Source organism: Monodelphis domestica, chromosome 7 (assembly GCF_027887165.1).
Source record: "Monodelphis domestica isolate mMonDom1 chromosome 7, mMonDom1.pri, whole genome shotgun sequence".
NCBI lineage: Eukaryota > Metazoa > Chordata > Mammalia > Didelphimorphia > Didelphidae > Monodelphis > Monodelphis domestica.
This window is the reverse complement of record NC_077233.1, coordinates 145,531,793-145,551,975: the sequence shown is the minus strand read 5'-3', so window position 1 is coordinate 145,551,975 and position 20,183 is coordinate 145,531,793. Positions and strand designations below refer to the sequence as shown.

Sequence of the window (20,183 nt, the reverse complement as noted above, 5' to 3'; positions counted from 1 at the left end):
ACTTTTTAATTCATAAAACACTATATAAACATCAGCTATATTACTTCCTTGATTGTGTAAAAGGCAGCAAACAGATACCTTATACATAGCTGATGCTTGATAAATGTTTCCTAAATTGAACAGGTCCTTTACTGTTACCTTTTCTACTGCTCACTCCCAGCTTGTACCTCCACTCCAACCCTTTATTTCTACTGCTCTTCAGTATAAACCACCATTTGTACCTACACAGAACAATCACTGTGATGAACCAGAGGGGCCACTTGGCATCTGACAGGCAGATTTATTTCAAGAATGGCCAACTTAAGAGATATAAAATGGTAATTTTTATGAGCAAATGTTACCACAAGGTGGAAGAAGAGCTCTAGCAGGGCCTTAGAAGGCTTTTATCACACATTGCCAGACATAAGCAATGAAGCTTTTTGCCATGAAAAAACAACTGTAAACAAAAAACACCTTTCAATTTTTTTTAAATCATCACAGAAAGCTCATTCCCTTAGCAGAATTTCAGAAAAAAAATTTTGACTAGATGGAAAAATGTGCAATTTGGCAATCATTCATTCACCTCTGCACAATTTCTAATGGGAGATGGCCAATCAGAAGCATAGAATGTAAGAACTAGAAAGACTCTTAAAGATCACAGTCCAAGGAGTTTTAACCATTTTTGTGTCCTGGACCCCTGTTGGCAGTCTAGTGAGACGTATGGGCTCAGCTTCAGAAAAATAGTTTTAAAAGCATGAAATAAAATACATAGGATTATCAGAGGAACCAATTATATTGAAAGAGCCCAAAATAATAAAAAACATGTTCAAGGGCCACAGAACTCCTGATCTAGTCTAGTTCCTTCATTACATAAATAGGGAAAAACTAGGGTCCAGAGGAAGGATGTGACTTGGCCAAAGTCACAATTATTAGTGGCAAATCAGGGACTAAGACTCTTTGAGTCCAATAAATGTCCAGTCTCTTAACTTTATCCAATTCACATACTTCTTAAATACAAGCAGAGCAGGAGAAAAATGGGATTAAAATAATCAGACTGAAGATGAGAAATTGAGGTTATTAAATGACTTCTGCTAGGTTAAACTTTTTAACTTCTCCAGGGCCTTACACAGTACTTTGTAAACAGTGATTAATAATATCTGTTAAAATTAATTAATAATGAACTGTTTGATCTTTACAACTATATTGATTTTCAATGCCAAAAACAAATACAATTTTTAGTTCCTCGCACATTGGATTCTGACTTTTAATTTGCAGGATGGGTTACAACGATATTTTTGTAATACATAACATTTATTTATTTAAATTCTTTTCACTGTTTATAGAAGTATGGTCTCCTAATAATAAGAGAAATCCAAATGAAAACAAATGATGTTCTACCTCACAATCAACAAACTGGCAAATATGACAAAATATGAGAATTGCAAATGCTAGAGGGCCTGTAGAAAGACAGATACAGGAATTCTTTGTCAGTGAAGCTATGAATTAGCACAACCTTTCTGGAAAGCAATTTGGAATACTAGTAGAGTGATTATTTAAAACAGTACTTTTTGTTGGTAGTAAAGAATCAGAAACAAAGTAAAGTGCCCATCACATGGGGTGATCAAATTGTGATTTATGGATATAATGGAATATTACTGTGATGTAAGAAGTAATGATTATGAAAGATGCACAGAAGCATCCGAAGACATAAAAACTGATAAAGTAAGCAGATCTTAGGTAACAAAGACTTTTAACACTGTAAATGGAAAGAACAAAAAAATAAGAACTGAAAGTTATGAAATTGTGATCACATTTAGCCTCAGAAATATGAGAATGCACCTTCTTCCAGGATATGGAACACTGTGAACTTGGCTGTTGTATTTGTTAAGTTTGCTGAACTTTTCCCCCCCTCTTTTCATTTTCTTCTTATAAGGGAAGGCTCTCAGAGAAAGGGAGAAGGGAGAGATATTAGGAAATAAAGCTGATATAGAAACTAACTATGCCAATGAAACTAGTTTGCTTGTTTTTTAAGTGTTTTTTCTCAAGTAAACTGGACCTGAGAGATTGGGAGACCTAGACTCAAGTTATGCTTTTTTGTATGTTCTTTATCATGACATCTACCCTCTGTGTGCTTGAGATTCCTCAACTGTAAAGTAAGGGATTACATTACCTTTCACAGAGATGGCTTCTAAATAAACGGAAGAAGAGTGATCTAGCTACATAAGACCCTATCTCTCATGATTCTGTGTGCTACTGACCATACCTGTCCCAGGGCATGCTGCAGAAGTGTGGGGTGACCCACAAAGCGCACGTTATCAATCTTCAGCTCAAATTTCTGACCACACATGTCAGACTTAGTTGCCAAGATTGTTGCCAGAATAACATCTGAAAATCTTTAAAAAAAGAAAGTAAAATGGAAAACAATTACAATAGAAATTAATAGCACCATAACCCCAAAACTTCCAAAGGGAAGAAGCAGATAATATTAACCTGAAGCTTCATTTAAGTTTAATTTTATGAGAGTTCCAATTAAGTTGCCCAATTGTGAACCTTATTGATTTCCAACAATTCATCTTTTGCAAAATATTTCCCTAGATTACATATTTCAGATCACCACAATTAGGAGATGAAAGGCATCAAGGAGCAAAGATTGTAGGCACATGCTGCCATTTTGTGACATGCTCTGTGAAATACAGGAGAGAAATATAAGTTGCAGTTTGCTTTTTATAAAAGATTTTTTAAAAAGTAGTTGAGATAGCCACTGTTTTTGCTGGAGCTACATGTTAATATATGTACTAAGCGATTATGGACTGATGCAGCCTTCTGCTCAAGCAAATGAAGAATAGGTATTAGCCACTGTGGGACTGTCACAAATAAAGAAAAAAATTATACCTGGAAGCCTTCTTCTTCCCACCCCCAAAAGAAACACTCAACTAAATAATTCATTTAAATAATAATAAATAATATAAATATAAATAAATAAATTCATTCCTGAATGAAAAGCAGAACTTAATTCTTTGATAATCAACACTATAAATATTTTACTATTAATTTTATTTTTTCTTCACAAATGGTAGTATTTTAATTTTATTGCTATTATTTTATAAGAAAGTACATATGCACATATGTATCAATGCATACATGTACATATGTAGATAAGTCTATATTTATCTAAATGTATATAATTTTATGTCTTATTATGTATGTCACTCTCCCCCCAGATCCCTCATGCAAGGATTACAGATAACAGTATCACTCAGAGAAATGAGGGTGGCCTATGGGTGTGCCTATTACATTCTTTTATCTCTTGTAGCCCAGACCTTTGAAAACAACCTGGGTCTTAGAAATAGGAATACATCTTTGCATATGAAAAAGTATAAAAAATAATATTCCTCTTGGCAAAACCCTCTAGTTTAGGCAAGTTAAAATCTTAATATATGAAATTGGTTTTTATTAAGATTCAGCATATTCCTGTTTCTCTTGAAATACTATGGTCATACTGTTTTAGGGAAGCCAAATGCAATATATAAAAGACTTCAGGTTCATATAGTCCAATTCCCAGCCCTCAGCATCTGAACAATCAGAAATAAATTATGTACAATCTCTTTTTAAATATCACCAAAGACAGATATTCTACAATACCTTTGGTGAAATGTTCTTTTTTAATCACTGAGGGAGTGTAGAGTTTTATAGATTTGGAGCGGAAAAGGATATTATAACTCATCTAATACAATACTCTAATTTTACGTGAGAGAAAACTAAGGCCAAAGAGGTTAAGTGAATTGCCTAAGGTCACAGAGGTAAGAAATAAATCAACTCGAACCCAGTCCTTCTGACTTTAACCCTGAACAAATGTACCACTACTGTCTCAAAAAGCTATTTTTGTCTGCATTTCTTGTTGAACATTAAGCAAATAATATTTTTATAGCAGAAAAATCAATCTTTTGGTATTTATTGGAGAACTAACACAATGATTTTCTTTTTTGTTTTGGAAAATGAGTTCCTATTTAGGCTTAACTGCTTCTACAGGTCAAATAAAATACAATAAAAAGGATTCTCAAACCCTAAGCCAATGACTCTTCATTGCTTCAAGCATACTTCTATACAATTGGACAATTCTCAATGTGCATATAATGGACATCACCCCAAATTCAGTAGAATATATGAAACTTCCTACAGATGAATAATATGCTAAAAAAATGAAGCAAGCAGAACAATTGTTCCAAAAGTCTTTTCATATCTAGGTTGGTCTTGTCCTGGTCTGCAGCAGAGCAGGCCTAAAAAGTTTTCAAGGTCTTTTAGAAGACTAGATTGGTTCTGAAGCATCATAAGTTTAGGTTCTCTTATGGTAAGCCTAAAGCTATTAGAGTGATACCAAACCAAATCAATTGCTCACTGGATTCACTTATAATTGGAATAACCTGACACATGGAATTATGCACTAATATTGGTCCCTTTCACAGTCAGTGACTAGAGAAAAATGTTCCACTTGAAAATACTAAGTCTAGGTGATTCAGTGGATCTCTATCCACTCTTGTAAACAGGAAGTCATGGGTTCAAATATGACCTCAGATACTTCCTAGATATATAGCCTGGGCAAATCACTTACTCCCACTTGCCTAATCCTTACCATTCTTTTGCTTTAGAGCTGATACTTAGTATTGATTCTACAATAGAAGGTAAGATTCTAAAAAAAAAAATACTAAGTCTTAGAATCTATTAAAAAAAGTGCCATTTAAGCTTCTTGAGAGTACTTGACAATCTTTTGCAAATCTACTCCCTTGGATATAGAATAGTGCCTGGCACCTAATAAGCATTAATAGATGCTTATTGACTGACTTTTGTAGGTACTAGATATTGTCCAGGGCAAGATAACGATAACAATCATCTGAATAGGCTTTGTGGTTTACAAAGCACAGTTCTCCTTTTCATAGATGAGGAATTAAGGTCCAGAGGTTAAAAAACCTGTCCAGAGGGTTAGAGAAAGGTGTTATGTGCTAAAAAGGGCCACAGATGGATCTACTTCTCAGTCTTTTCAGCCTCATCATGATATAGAGCAAAGGAAAAGGTAGGATTTAAACTGGTCAAATATTATTCTTGTTCAAATAATAGTTTCTCTTTTTCCTCTACCACCAGGTGGCTAGAGGAAGATAGAGGGAGAGGCTAATAAAATGAACTCCATCTCATTCAATGAAGTTCCCCATTTTTTTCTTGTGCTAGTTAGATATAATTTTGCAAGAATAATTGAGGTTTTGAATGTGGAGAGACACTAGACTACAAATTCTTAGCTTTCTATAAAGACGATTTATTACCTTCCACCCTTAAATGGACAACTAAAACCAGCTTCTCTTCAGCAAACTGATCCAGTTCATTCTTTTATTTCCAAAAGTTAAAAATGAACCAAATGTGGTTGTGAGAAAATATTCTAAGCTGTTAAGAGCCATGCCATACTTCCTCCTGGTCCACTTCTATAAATCCAACATTGTGTCTAGGAGGTACAAGCAATGTATTCAAGAAGCCTAAGAATGCATGCTTTCCCCAGAGTCTAGCTGGAAGCAAAGGGGTTAGCAGGAGGCATTACTCTTTTTAATGTAGACAAGATGAGCCAATTTCAAGACCCTATTTTAAATAATACTGGCTTAGATGGGACTCTGGTTTAAATGGAGCTCTCTAGATTAAATGCAAGAACTGGAAGAACTGAAGAGTTTGGTGTTCTGAGGGAATTCTTTTTATTTTAAGTCATAACTTAAAGAAAAAGAGGACCTTATAATGAATCCTTAATCACCAAGTCAGATAAATTTTCAGATTGCTGCAAGAGTGTTCATTCAGTAGTACATACTCACCCTATAAACTGTCTGAAGACTTAATATGATTCTCTAAATACAATAAAATTCATAACTTAATTAAAATTCCTATTATTCAGAATTAAGCAAATTTGTCAAATTTCTATAAGCAACTGAATAAAAAGCAGCCAAATGACTATTAATAAAATAAAAAAAATTTAAAAAATAATGACTAATTAATAAAATACATATCTTTTAATATTATAGGAACCATTTCCACTATTTAAATGGAAAGGGTTATATTGCAATAGTGCAAAAATACTATATGCAAAAAAACAACAAAGAATTGTGATATTAACTAGAAATTCAGGCAAAATATCCATAGGAGGAACAAAATAACCTGCCTGGTCACTTACATTCCTACTAATTGATCCTGGCATTCTAATTTGACATCTCAGGGAGCAAAGAGAAAAATGAGAATGATGAGAACAAAGGTGCCACCATGAGCAGTGAACTAGTCTAATAGTGCCACCTCTGTACCTTGTAAATCAGGTAACTGCAGCTTTCCAAGTTCATCACCTCAAGTTCTTAGAAAGTAAACAGGCCCATGTAGTAAGAGGGGGCCCCCAGGGTAGGGAAAGGAATGAGGATGATCATTTATGAAATCATATAATCCATTTCTATTTGAAGAGAAACTGGTTATAAATACTTAGAGGAGAAAATCTTTATCTCTTCTTGGTACTTCTAGCAGCAGCCATGACTTAATTAAACCCCACTTAATTCCAGAACCTGGATAAAAAGTGTACCTCTAAAATGTACCTGGAGAAATCAGGAGGGAAAATAACTAAAAATCAGGAGGGAAACTAACTAGTAAAATGTACTCTTCTAGAGGGCAGCTGGGTGGCTCAGTGGATTGAGAGCCAGACCTAGAGACGGGAGGTCCTAGGTTCAAATCTGGCCTCAGCCACTTCCCAGCTGTGTGACCCTGGGCAAGTCACTTGACCCCCATTGCCTAGCCCTTACCACTCTTCTGCCTTGGAGCCAAAACACAGCATTGACTCCAAGATGGAAGGTAAGGGTTCAAAAAAAAAAAATGTACTCTTCTGGGCATGTATATATAGGAACAATCTCTGATCCCTTTCCATAACAATTATGTTGACAATACAACCTGACACCCATATTCATCTAAACTTTGTCAGAAAGGTTTGAATGTAGTATTAAAGCTAAGCCCTGTCCAGAGAATCTTTCTTGGTATTCACTTGGGCTCTCTTGGAAAAACACAATAGCTCAACACCTCAGAGCTCAGAAGAGAAAAGAGTCTGGGTTGGAGGAAAGCAGAGAAATGTTAGCAGGCCCTTGGTAATTTCTATGGGGAGATCTGAGTACTGAGCATCAGAGAGATGGCTGCTGTCATCGTTTCGTTAGTTCATTGATCAACAAAAAATGAAAATCAGAAATTAAGTACAATTATAAAGAGAAGAAGAAGCATGAGTTGAGGCAAAAAGACAGTATAGAATGTTTTGATCTTACCCTGCAACCAATTGTTCATCAGTTAGAGGACATTGCTCGCTGAAATGGGAATATGACCATCAACACCAAGCAAAAATACAACAGAAGAATAAACCACCAAAAATAACATGAGGTTGTTTTGGCTTCTTTTTTAAAGATAGTATTAAAAATTGGAAGATGTACCAAATTGTTAGGGGTTAATTGCTATAAAGCAAAGATAATCAGCTGATGAGGGAAGAAACTGTTGAATAATATTTTTAAAAGAGCATTACCTATATTCAAAGGCTTACATATATGTCTTCCTTTGAGAATTCTGTAACTATATCCCCACTCATCTACCCATCCAAAAAGTCCCAGTTTTCATATTTAGGTGGTGATAACTGAGAAGGATAAGAGTATAGAATTAGTTTCAATTCTTCAAAGAGCTTGATCTCTTCCTTCACTAAAATATAGCAACCACACACAATATCTGCCTCTCAATATCAGCTTCCTTCCTTGAAACCCTTCTCTATTTATAAAACATTTGTAGTACACTGGATATCTTTTTTTTTTAAATTTTGATTTAAGTATTTTTCCATGGTTACATGATTCATGTACTTTCCTTCCCCTTTTCCCTTTCCCCCTCCCAGAGTCGACAAGTGATTCCACTGGGTTATACATGTATTTTCACTCAATACCTATTTCTGTATTCATCATTTTTGTAATAATCTTTTAAAAACCAAAACCCCATATCCAATACCCATTTAACAAGTGAAAAATATTAGATATCTTTTTAAAGTTACTTAAGGAAGATACTCCAAAGCCCCAGTTTCTAAAAAAAGAAATATCTGTTATTACAAACCGGGAGCATCCAATAGAAAACATGCCTAACAAAATTCTAAGGATTATGTATCTCTGTATTTTTATATTCTGAATATGTCAATGAGGAAAAACTTACAAATACCAGTAGTTGGCATTTATATAGTTTACAAATAACTTTACATATATATTATCTCATTTAAGGATCATGATAATCCTGGGAGGTAGAATAGATTACACCCATTTTACGGATAAAGAAACTAAAACTCAAAGAGATGACAATGAAGTTACTCTAACTCTCTGGCATCAGTCTTAAATCTGCAAAATGAGGGTGTTCAATTAGATAACTCTAAGATCTTATCTAATTTTAACAGTCTAGAATTAGGGGAATGGGGTATAGGGATTTAGATCTGTGAGTCCACTGGTCTAGGAAAATCCCTGTTAAAAGATCTATATGAAAGAGTAAGATTGAACCACAAATTTTATTTTTTTTTTGTATTTCCTTTCACAATATGACTAATATGGAAATGTTTTGCAAGACTACCACATATAACTTATATTAAATTGCTTTACCTTCTTAATGAAGGGATAAGGGAGGGAAGGTGGGAAAGAATTTAGAACTCAGATTTTAAAAAAATAATTATTAAAAATTATTTTTACTCCTTTCTTCTCCTCTTTCCTCCTTTTCTTTCTTATTTCCTCTCCTCCCCTCACTTTTCCTCTCCCCTTCCCTTCTCTCCTTTTCTCCCCTAACCTAAGTTTATAAAGGAAAAAAATGTTTGTAATTGTTTTTACATGTAATTGGGAAAAAATATTTTAAAATGACTGAACCACAAAAGGTAGAGGAAACTCCTCCTATTATTGATGACTATATAGCCCTAAAAAAAATCACTTATTCCAAGGAACTTTCCAAGATTATGAGTTGTGGAACAGGTATCAATCTGCAACATTCTAGAATGTCTCCGCTATTAAGGGACAAAGCAGAAATCTGAATCAATAACTTCTTACTCCAAATACAATGTTCTCTACATCAAAAAGCTGCTTTCTCTGAGAAGGCACCACCTCAAAAAATGAAGAATCCACAGCAGAGAGATCTGCAAAACTCGATACTAGTGTCTAGAACCCAATGGGTTTGCAATAAATGTGTACCAAATGAATGAATCAATTGGGCAATCCCTAAACTAAATAAACAAACAGGAGTGAGAGTTTGCAATAGTATAGTTGTACTGACTATAATAATTTGTCCCTAGGGACATGAAGTTTCCCACTTCCAGCTCATATTCAGATTAGTCAATAAGGAAAAAGAAAAAAAGGCTGAAAGCTCTCAAAATTTTTGCTGACTTTGGACTGCTGAGCTCTGGATAGAGAAAATTAAAATCAAAGTAAGACTTTTATTATTACCATTATACACTTATCATATTATAACAAATAAGATTGCTTTGGTTCAGTCTTACTGTTTCACAGAATTCTTTTAACAGGAAAAACCACAACAACAATGGACTTGAAGATAAAGTGACATGTACACCATGGAAAAGAAATGTATAGTCTGAGGATCTCTGATTTCAGAGGTCCTTATACTTTATCTCATTAGGCCTCACAGCAGTACAAAAGGAAGGGTGTGACATAAAACAGTGGAATCACAAATTCCAAAGTATTCAAAGAAACATCCAATCTGAGAAAGAAATATCCCTAAAATCACAAAGAAAATTCATGACAGTGATGGAATCAGAATCTAGATCTCTGATACAACTACATGTGGTTGATCAAATCACCGGATCATAGAGTTAACAGCTGGAAAGGACCTTGGAAGCTGTCTAGACTAATCCTACCTCACTTTTTTAACAGATGAAGAAACTGAGGCCCAGAGAATTTAAGTAATTTGCCTAAGATCACAAAGCTACTAGTAACAGAAATATTGACTCCAAATTCATCATGTCTAAAAAGTCAACAAAAATCATCGTGCAGGCTGACAAATGCAAAAGGTTTTTCCAACATGGTCACTCACTAGAAAAATCCCAAACTTTCAGGCATGTTGTTGCAGAGTTCCTCCAGATGGCTCTGTCTTTCAAAACTGTTAGGCTCTTCCTTACAAATATTTACTTTGTTTCTGAATGCATTTAGAAAGTATTTTGACGAGGAAAAGTAATGAACATTATCTTGAGAACTAAATCAATTTGGCTGGCAGGACATTGTGAAATTACAGAAAAACACTTTTTTTTCTTCTATAAGCTTTTTTAGAATTGGAGAAGCCTAGTTAGAGATATGAGTGTCTCAATCCCCCCCAGGAGACCAGAGCTGAGCCCCTTGTCCTATTTCTGCTTTCCATCTAACTTGTTTCATTGTGGGGAGGGTTACTGGTGTGGAAACCCCATCAACAGAGGAAGCCAGGAAACCTCTAACCCTCATTCTTAGCAAACTTATAAAGTTGAGTGAGTTGTTCAGAGTCACACATCTCTGTCTAAGGTAGGTCTTGAACTCGGGTCTTGCTGATTCAAAAACTTTATCCACTATACCATAATGACTCTCCATATTTATGGCCACCTGAATGAGAAATATTATCATTTTCAAAAAGGGAAAAGTTATGTTAGATGTTGAAATACTGAGCATATCTACATTGTCTCAAATTTTTATGGTTCTTTCAGAAGGAATACATACCTTCTAAAAAAAATGCTGCAAAGCATCTATTTTAGTCTTAGATTGTTTCCTAGAAAGAACTTCACAGTTCAAACCTGTGCTAGAAGTAATAAAGTTAACCTTGATGAGTCTTTGTCATTCCTGGATTTAAGGTGTCTATGGAAAAGAATTTTTAGTTTTGAATAGTTCTCTGAAAAATAAAATACATAGATGGCACTCTAAAGTTCTTAAGTAAAAGAGTAGAATGGGCCTCTGGCCTATATCTCTTTAGCATATAAATTGACAAACATGCATCTCATCTGTCATATATTGTGGCAAATGATGCAAATGAATTGAACAAATATTTATTAAGTGCCTACTATACATAAGGTATTATGCTAGGTACTGAGGATACAAAGACAAATGCTAAATACCAAATGCTAGGGGCAACTAGGTGACTCAGTATATAAAGTCAGGCTTTTGGTCCTGAGATCAAATCTGGCCTCAGACGAAGTTCCTAGCTATGTAACCCTGGGCAAGCCACTTAATACAAATTGCCTAGCCCTTACTGTTCTTCAGTCTCAGAACTGATACCTAGTATCAATTCTAAGACAGAAGGTAAGGGTTAAAATATATATATATATATTCTAAGGTGTACCATTTCCTCTTGGACCTTCTTACAGCACTTCGTTTTGCAATTTACTATAAGGTGCATTTAACTATAATATACAACAATACATAATACATCTGTACTTAATCTTCTTACTCAATAGAAGTTTCATTAGTACGGGGGCAGTTTCTTATCAAAATTTTGTATCTCTCTCCATGCTTAGCACAATGTTCCATATGTGTTCCATATACAATAAGTGCTTAATAGATGTTTGCTGAAAGAACAAGAAAATCAACTAAGTGACATTCTAACAGACAGTTCAGTGCACTACCTGGACACAGCTCCTTAGCTCTCACTGCAACAGACGCGCCCTGTCAACACACGATCCCATGAACTGCTTTGGTAAAAATAAATAAATAATAATCTGGCGGCCAGCCTTTCAGTAAACAGCCTTCTCAACACTAAGCTGGTAAGCTCCATGAAAGCAGGGAGTGATACATTTTTCTCTATCTACGGCATACTCTCTAGAACATTCATTAGAAAATAATCTGTGACTATGTCCATACTTGAAGCCCTTTTAATTTGTGAAGAGCCTATACTCGTCTGGCAAAGGTTTTAGTAACCCAAGGTAACTGCTACATTACAATGAGGCAGCAAGGAGACAAATAGGGCTTACAAGTAGGGAAGTGGCAACCTTGGTTTACAAACAATCTTAAATGGGCAGTTAGAACTGCTAGAACTCAACCCATCACAGTACAAAGAACATCTGTCCCACATCTCCAACCACCTCTGGGACACCACCACCAAACATCTCAAATTCATCAAGTCTAAAATAGAAGAGTCCAAACAGGAAGTGATCAATTCTTGCAAAAAATTCACCTTTCTCCAAGCTGCTTCTTTCTACTGAGGATACCACTACACTGTCAGGCAAACAGATGCATAATTTTCCTCTCCCCTCTCCTTCACCTCTTATCTAGTTATCAAGTCTTGGTAACTACATATGCCATCCCTCTCACAACTGTGGGACTCTTTCCATTCCTCTGGCCAGCACTCCAAATCAAGTCTTCATGATCTTTCACCCAAACCATTCCAACAGCTCCATAACTGGTTTCCCCCCTTCCAGTCTTTCTTTCACACAGCTTTTAAAACAATCTTCCTAAGGTACAGGCCTCTCCATGTTGCCCCCTTGATCCAAACCTGTCACTCTTCCCCAATTACCTCTATATACAAACTCCTCAGATGAGAAGCTAAGACTATCCAAACCTAGTTCCAACCAACTTTTCAAATCTTATTTCAAATTAAACCCCTTCATAAACTCCACATTCCAGGCAAACAGGTCTACTAGCTATTCTCAAAAATCAATACTCCACTTTCCAACTTAGTGCAATATCTCTTAGAATTCTTGTTTTCCATCAAGTGCCACCTCCTTTCAGAAGACTTCTTTCATGCCCCCACAATGTTAATGTTCCTATCCTCAAATTCTCTTGTATACCCTGATTTATGTACATGTTGTATCCCCCAATGAAATATAAGCTCTTTGAAGATTTTTTTTCTTCTTTATATCATCAGTTCCCAGGACAGAGCCTTAAATATAGTGGGCACCTACAGGAGAATCAATATGGGATGGGATGGGTGAAGCTTCAGCCACCTCATGTTTTTTCATCTCCCATCTTTTCTGAAAGGGTAAGAAGATTCTCTTACCTGGAATCCCCATCTTGGTCATCTGTAATGTCTCCTGTGTTGTTAACAGCATATCGGCTACGTGGCTTGTCTGTAGCAAAAGGAAATAATATATTAAACATGATAAGTTAGGGGTCAGGACTAGTACAGATAAATGAACTCCATGAATAATCTTTACACTTCTATTTTAATCATTTGTTTCCATCCTTTTCCCCAATATGATGTAATAGGGAAAATATTAGACATGGAATCAAGAGTTTATTCCTGGTTCTACAACTTAATGGCAAATCACAATCCCTTTGGACCTCAGTTCCTTTACTCATAAAATGGAGATAATGACTTTTGTACTACTTACCTCAGAAATTTGTTGTAAGAAAATTATTTTATAACTCTAAAACACTAAAGAAATATAGGAAAGGTTATATTAGCAAACTGTTGACTCTTGGCAGCTGATTTCCATTTCCACTTCCAAGATACAGGCAAAGGTGTTTTTGAAAAAGCAATGAATTTAATGAGTGTGAAGAACAAGACAGGGAAGTGGGTTACATCAGGATGATTAAACTCTGAGAAGTCCTGCCTATTCATTGATTCCTTCTTCCTTATCTCCTTCAGCTCATAATGACCTTCCTCTACTCAGAATTCTTGTAAAACTTTGAAATCTACCACGCAATTTAGTATTTAATTTTATACTATACAATAATGTATACATTACATATACAACACTGTGTACAAATAGTATGATATCCCCAACTAGACTGACAACTCCCTGAGGGTGGGAACCCTGTCATATATATATATATATTAGATATAGATATATAGATATTTTTTAATAGAGGTCCATCCAGCAGTCTCTCTGAGGACCCAGGGTTGTCTGCCCAAGTGTGATGTCATGGTTGGATAAATGAGATGAGACACACTGTGCATTCAGCCCACGTATGCAGACATCACACACAGTGCTCTGCCATAGTACCGTGGTACGTATTATATAGGTTTTTTGGTACACACACATAATCAATTTTCTACATATGTGACATTTTACAGTGTGACTGGATATTATCAAATCACCTAAACAACACTCTTGAGACGTTACTACAACAAAAAATTCTGTGATCATTTACTAAGTTTCTACAACAATCTGTGATAGATATGATTAACGTGAATAAAGCCATTTGTAGGTTAGTACCCCTTTACCTGCTGAATCACTGTGCTTTTGGCCAGCTTTCACTATTCATCATTAATTGCTTGGGAGATGAACAACAAAACATTATTTGTATCTAGGTGTGAGGACTTTAGGCAGACCAATTTTGGGGTTTTCCTCAATTTACAAGTTCCGTTTTTCTTGTGTTACTTTGAAGTGCCTAGCAATGCTGTTTGGCTTCTGTTCCAACAAATTCACTCGAGTGTGGTAACTGTAGGACAAGATTCATTATAGTACTCAACCTTTCAGCTGGTGTTTATTGTAGGGCCTTGGAGCGTATTGTGTGCTTGAGAAAGGAGGGGTCATGGGCAGTAATCTTTGGGCTTTTATTCTGTAATTGCAATCTTTGGGGGGTAATAACCTAGGGGGCTTAAAGTAGGGTATATATTTATTGATCCTATAAGTATTTGCTCTCATGTTATTTCTCCTGTATTGGGGAGAGAATAATAATAAGTCCACTAGTGGGGAAAATTTGGGGAAAGAAGTCACAAAGGGGAATCAGCAGGGGGCCTTCATTCGGGGGTCTGCTTTGCTGACCTTCCTTCCTTGGACTGTGACCTTGTCAAGCAGTCCAGGTATGATGGCCTCTGGCATTTTTTTTTAAATTCCTCATACCATCTAAAATAGTGCTTTGTATATAGTAGATATCTACTTGTTGATTGACAAGAATAATTTACTAATAAACTTATCTCAGAATATATTAACGCCTTACTCCATCTTCCCTTTAATCCCACCTCTTTTCATTAACTAGTTAAAATATAAAATTAAAGTATGTTTAGAAATATTTGATGTATTTATGTTCCCTGTCAGTTTAAAAATCAGATGATTTTAACCTTTTTCTATAAACAAACAAACAAACCCAACCTAAAGTATTTTTTACTTCTAAAGTGCCCTTAATTTTCTTTTTTTTTTTAACCCTTACCTTCCATCTTGGAGTCAATGCTGTGTTTTGGCTCCAAGGCAGAAGAGTAGTAAGGGCTAGGCAATGGGAGTTAAGTGACTTGCCCAGGGTCACACTGCTGGGAAGTGTCAGAGACCAGATTTGAATCTAGGACCTCCCATCTCTAGGCCTGGCTCTCAACCCACTGAGCTACCCAGCTGCCCCCTGCCCTTAATTTTCTATTGGTCACTGTTCCTCAAAAGATAAAAAGTCTCCCCATCTCTGACTTATAATACATAAGTTAGACAGTTAAACTCAATATAGTTAGAACTGACTATATAATAAAAGTTTTGGTATTTTAAGATTTGCAAAGCACTTCACTTGCCTTGATATTAATTAATCCCTGCAATAATATCAGCATACTATTAGTATTACTATCCCTGTTTTATAGATAAGGAAACTGAGTTGTGGAAAAGTTAAGTAATCTGTGCAAGGCTACAAAAGTAGTAAGCAAACAAATCAGGAATTAGCCCAAGTTTGTTTGCCTGTTTCTTTCTTTCTTCTTAAACTCTTACTTTCTATCTTAGTAGCAATTCTCAGACAGAAGAGTGGTAAGGGCGAAGCAACTAGGGTTAAATGACTTGCCCAGGATCATATAGCTAGGAAGTTTATGAGGTCACATTTGAACCCAGGTCATCCCAACTCCAGGCCTGCCACTCTAACCACTGTACTACCTAGCTGCCCCTGACCTATGACACTTTTAGACAGAAGCCAAATATAAACACATGGATAAGGGACTGCTATGTTTGACTAGCTTGTAACCTATATTCAAATCAGAGATCTCAAAAGTTCTGTTTTTATCTTCTGTACCTCTCTGGCTGGGGTTGGTTAGTAGTTCGTGCTACTTTTATGTTCTTGACAAATTTGAGGAAACATCTTTATAAAAATGAGAGACAATGGGTGTGGAACATTGCACTGTGTTAGTTTTGCTAAAGTACTTGCTTGCTTTTTTTTTTTTAAACCTTTACCTTCTGTCTTAGAATTGATACAAAGGATCCAGTTCCAAGTCAGAAGAGCAGTAAGGCTAGGCAGTTGGGATTAAGTAATTTGCCCAGCATCACATTGTCTGAGGTTATATTTGAATCTAGGACCTCCTATCTCCAGGCCTGATTTTCTATCCATGAGCCACCTAGTTGCTCCCTAAAATACCTTTTTTCCCCCTTTTCTTTTTAAAAACTCTGACCTCCATCTTAGACTTAATATTGTGTATTGATTCCAAGGTAAAAGAATGGTAAGGACAAGGCAATGAGAGATAAGTAACTTGCTCAGAGTCACACAGGTAGGAAACATCTAAGGCCACATTTGAACCTAGTATCTCCCAATTCCAGGCCTAGCTCTCTATCACTGAACTATCGACCTGCCCTCTCCCTAAAGTACCTTAAAAAAATTATTCTTTCTTCTACAGAATAGCCATCTGAGTAGGAATATTATTTGAGTGGGGAGGGAAATATGTGGAAAAAATAATGTAAAAACAAAAAGTTCAAATAAAAACTGTTTTTAACATGTGGCTAAACTGGTAGAGTTAAGTAAGTAATGAAATAAACTCAATAAGGGTTCCTAAATGCAGTGCTTAGTCCTAACTCACATATCCCAAGGGATAAGTGGCACAGAACAAGAATGTGTTCAAATCCTGATTTCCAACCCATGTGACTTTGACCAAGTTGCTTTCCCTCTCTTGGTCTCAGCTTTTTCATTTGTAACTGAGAGGTTTGCATTAGATGATATTTAGGTCCCTTTCAACTTTAAATCTCTGATCTAGGAACTGATGGCCAGAACTAGAGGCACAGTACATTGGGTGAATTATGGAAGGGCATGGCCAAGAACTTCACAGTGTAAGCAGCCAGGGATGAATTATGATCTGCTTGTAGGAGACAGCACCCATATCAATGAGATTACAGATTCACAAAGTATCAAAGCATAGGAATAGTTCCAGGAAGAAATGGCATGTTGAGAAGGGAAGGTAAATAAAATGTTTTCCCATAGCAGAAAGTACAATTATGAAAATTTTGACAATTTCAGAGGATCATATTAATTTTTGACCTCATCCAAAGTACAAATATAAAAATCAACTATTGATACTTTTTTCAAATATGGTTTCTCACACAAAAAATGGGGACAGTTAAGTGGTATAGTGGATAGAGTGCCAGGCCTGAAGTCAGGAAGACTCATCTATCTAAGTTTAAATCCTGCCTCAGACACTAGCTGTATGACCCTGGGCCAGTCATTAATTCTGTTTGCCTCAGTTTTCTCATCTGTAAAATGATCTGGAAAAAGAAATGGAAAACCACTCTAGTATCTTTATTAAGAAAACCCTCAATGAGGTCACAAAGAGTCAGATACAACTAAAACAACTGAATAGAGGGGAAAAAAACAACACAAGAAATATGAATGGATAGCATTTCAGAGTTGGAACAGAACTCATAAACTATAAAACACCTGACCTTCCACCTGCAATACTCCTGAGTGTGGCCTTAACCATTTAAAACATTAACTGGGAAATATACATGTTTTAAACCCTTACCTTCTATCTTTGTGTTAGTTCCAAGATGGTGGAACTTACTACCAAGGGTAGTAAGAGTTAGGCAATGGGGTTAAGTGACTTGCCAGGGTCACACAGCTAGGAAGTGTTTGAGGCCACATTTGAACTGACTCCAGGCCTGATACTTTAGTCACTGAGCTACCTAGCTGCCCTGTACTTGGAAAATATTTAACAAATAAATTATATAAATATAAAGAGCATAATTATTGTTAATATGTACTTTTCTGGGGATCTTTAAGTATGATTTAGTGACCTCCTTTTCTATTTAAGTTTGATGCTACTACTCTAGACTATATAGTTTTAGACCCTCTAATATAACATTCGAGGAAATTGAACCACTTTGGGATTAAATGATATTCCCAAAGTTACATATGTTGTGTCAGAGTTGACTAACACAAGCTCTCTGTCCATTTTAGCCAGTGTGTTTTCTACTATACCACTGTTATCAAAATATAGTTTTGATACTTGAACCAATTTGGAAATTTTTCATTCTCAAAATTTTCTAATACATGATTTACAAATTACTAGTGCACAGTCTTCTGTAAAATAAGCATGAAATTCATTTAGAAAGGAAGTTCATAAAGTGTTGCTATCATCATTTGGAACACCAGGCCCTATGATATGTGATCATTAAACAACTGCCCCTCATATCTATAGAATATGCTTAAATAAGAATCACCTATAAGGTTGTTTTAAAGGTCAATAAACATTTGTTGGAAAAATTTTCAACAAATAAGAAACAAGTTGTTTAAAATGTTTTCATTGCTTTTTGTTTCAGGTTTGTATAGCATATCTGTAACCTTTAAAAATAAAAGAGGCAAAGAGAAATGAGCTTCACTTGGAGGAAAAATATGATTACAAGGTCATAATATTAATCTTCGAGTATCTTTGTCATTTTTCATTTTTTTTATCCCCTGCACGAAGCATGGTACCTTGGTGGAATCACAAAAAAGTCAAATATTTTTGTTTTCATCCCAAATGAGCTCACTTTTCAGGCTATACAAACCATTGAAGTCTTCAGTGCTCAAGAGAAAAAATGGGGAGAGTAGAGAAGTCTAACAGTCAGCCTTTAGTCATTGTCACCATTCTTCCCTCCAAACTTAAAAGAGGCAGCTACATGTCCCCAGGAATCCCATACCATGCTGCCAACACTGGCTCACTTACTTGTCTGGGATGCAGGGTGTTCCTGGTTTCTCTGAAATGGGTACCTGAATAGTAACTTATTGCCCCTGCTCCCTGAACTGACCAGGATCACACTGATGGGGCTGGTGTTCTCCCCCATCCTGGATCGGGTGGGGAGAACCAGAAGGTAAGGAAAACCAGGTTTAGGGGAAGTAAGAAGCTGGGGATTTGGAGGGCGTGTTCTGGGGTTGGAGTACTATAAAGTTGGCCGAGGGACCGAGGGACGGTTGAGACCTCGGGGGGATTGCAATCAGGCCTCTTTGGTGCTAGGGATGGGAGAGGGATGGAGCTTGACGGTGATGAAAGGAGGAGGCTCAGGGCTTAGGGGTGAGCTGGGGTCGGGCCTCTATCTCTGGGGCTGACAGCTCGGAGAGAAGTGGGAAGTATCCGGGCTTGCAGGAGAGAGAAGCGGGAGGCCTGGGGGACGTGGAATGGGGTTTCTGGGAGTGCAGAGGGAATTAGGCCGGGCCCGAAGGGCTGAAGAAGCCTGGGGGAGCTGGAGAGGGACTCGGTGGAGAGGAGGGATTCAGAGGGGATGGAAAGTAACAGAGACGATCTTGAAAGACGAAATCTCCGCCCGAGAGCCAGAGGGGAGGGAACCCCCAGGGCTTGCGGAGGCGGAAACGTCAACTCGCCCTCACGGGGTACGAAAGAGTCACATCCGGAATTGCCTTCCCTCATCCAAACAACCTCGCGAGGCTTCCGTAGGCCTCGAGCAGTTGCCCTAGCAACTCCGCCCCTTCCATCCGGAGATGCCGATTCTTGCGCTTGCGCCGTGACTCGTCGGCTAGAATCCGCGCACTCTGCCGGAAGTGGTTGCAAGGGACTGGCAATGATTATGGTTGTAGCCGAAGATCCTTCCAAAGACTCTTGCATCTCCCTGCCTGTTCTTCTGCTCCCTAAGAAAACACATCCACCCACCCTAACCGCAGCAAGATTCCAGCTAACTCCTTACCAAGACCCTGTGACGGAGTAGAAAAAAGCTTTGTACTAGCCTCGAATCCCAGTCCAATTCCTTGCTTCCTGGGTGACCTGTGCTTCCTCTCCCTGGGGTTGGACCAAATAACATCCCATTCGAGTTGCTTAGCCAGCCACGAAAGCTTGCCGAATCTAGGCATTTGTTAAACGGTGTGTTAAGAAATGCAAGACATTCCAATCTGCTCTCAAGGTCCTTAATTTACAATCTAATGGAGGAGACCACAGACCAATTCCCTATAAATAAACTATAGACCGGAGATTTATTAGAGATAATGGTTGAGGCTAGGCTTTACCCTTGAGAGGGATCTGGGAAAGCTTCTTGCAAAATATGGAATTTTTTTTCGCTGTGGCAGGAAGTCAGAGATCCAATGTTT

The 20,183-nt window shown here is 36.9% G+C and overlaps 1 protein-coding gene across 6 annotated transcripts in view; it reads right to left on the bottom strand.

The window, feature by feature from the left end:
• Window positions 1-18,947, bottom strand: part of NPRL3 (NPR3 like, GATOR1 complex subunit) — a 73,565-nt gene extending 54,618 nt beyond the window's left edge. For 3 of the 6 annotated variants that reach the window (XM_007499168.3, XM_007499170.3, XM_056805765.1), the window contains exons 1-4: window positions 18,814-18,947; window positions 12,994-13,063; window positions 7,293-7,331; window positions 2,243-2,372 (exon numbers count right to left, since the gene is read on the bottom strand). In XM_007499168.3, coding sequence (XP_007499230.1) covers window positions 2,243-2,372; window positions 7,293-7,331; window positions 12,994-13,063; window positions 18,814-18,931 — 357 coding nt within the window. In that variant the 5' untranslated portion in view covers window positions 18,932-18,947. Of the gene's footprint in view, window positions 1-138; window positions 594-2,242; window positions 2,373-7,292; window positions 7,332-12,993; window positions 13,064-18,813 lie in introns of those variants that run through there. The other 3 variants (XM_007499169.3, XM_056805766.1, XM_007499173.3) reach the window with 2 other exon arrangements.
• Window positions 18,948-20,183: the final 1,236 nt, after the last annotated feature.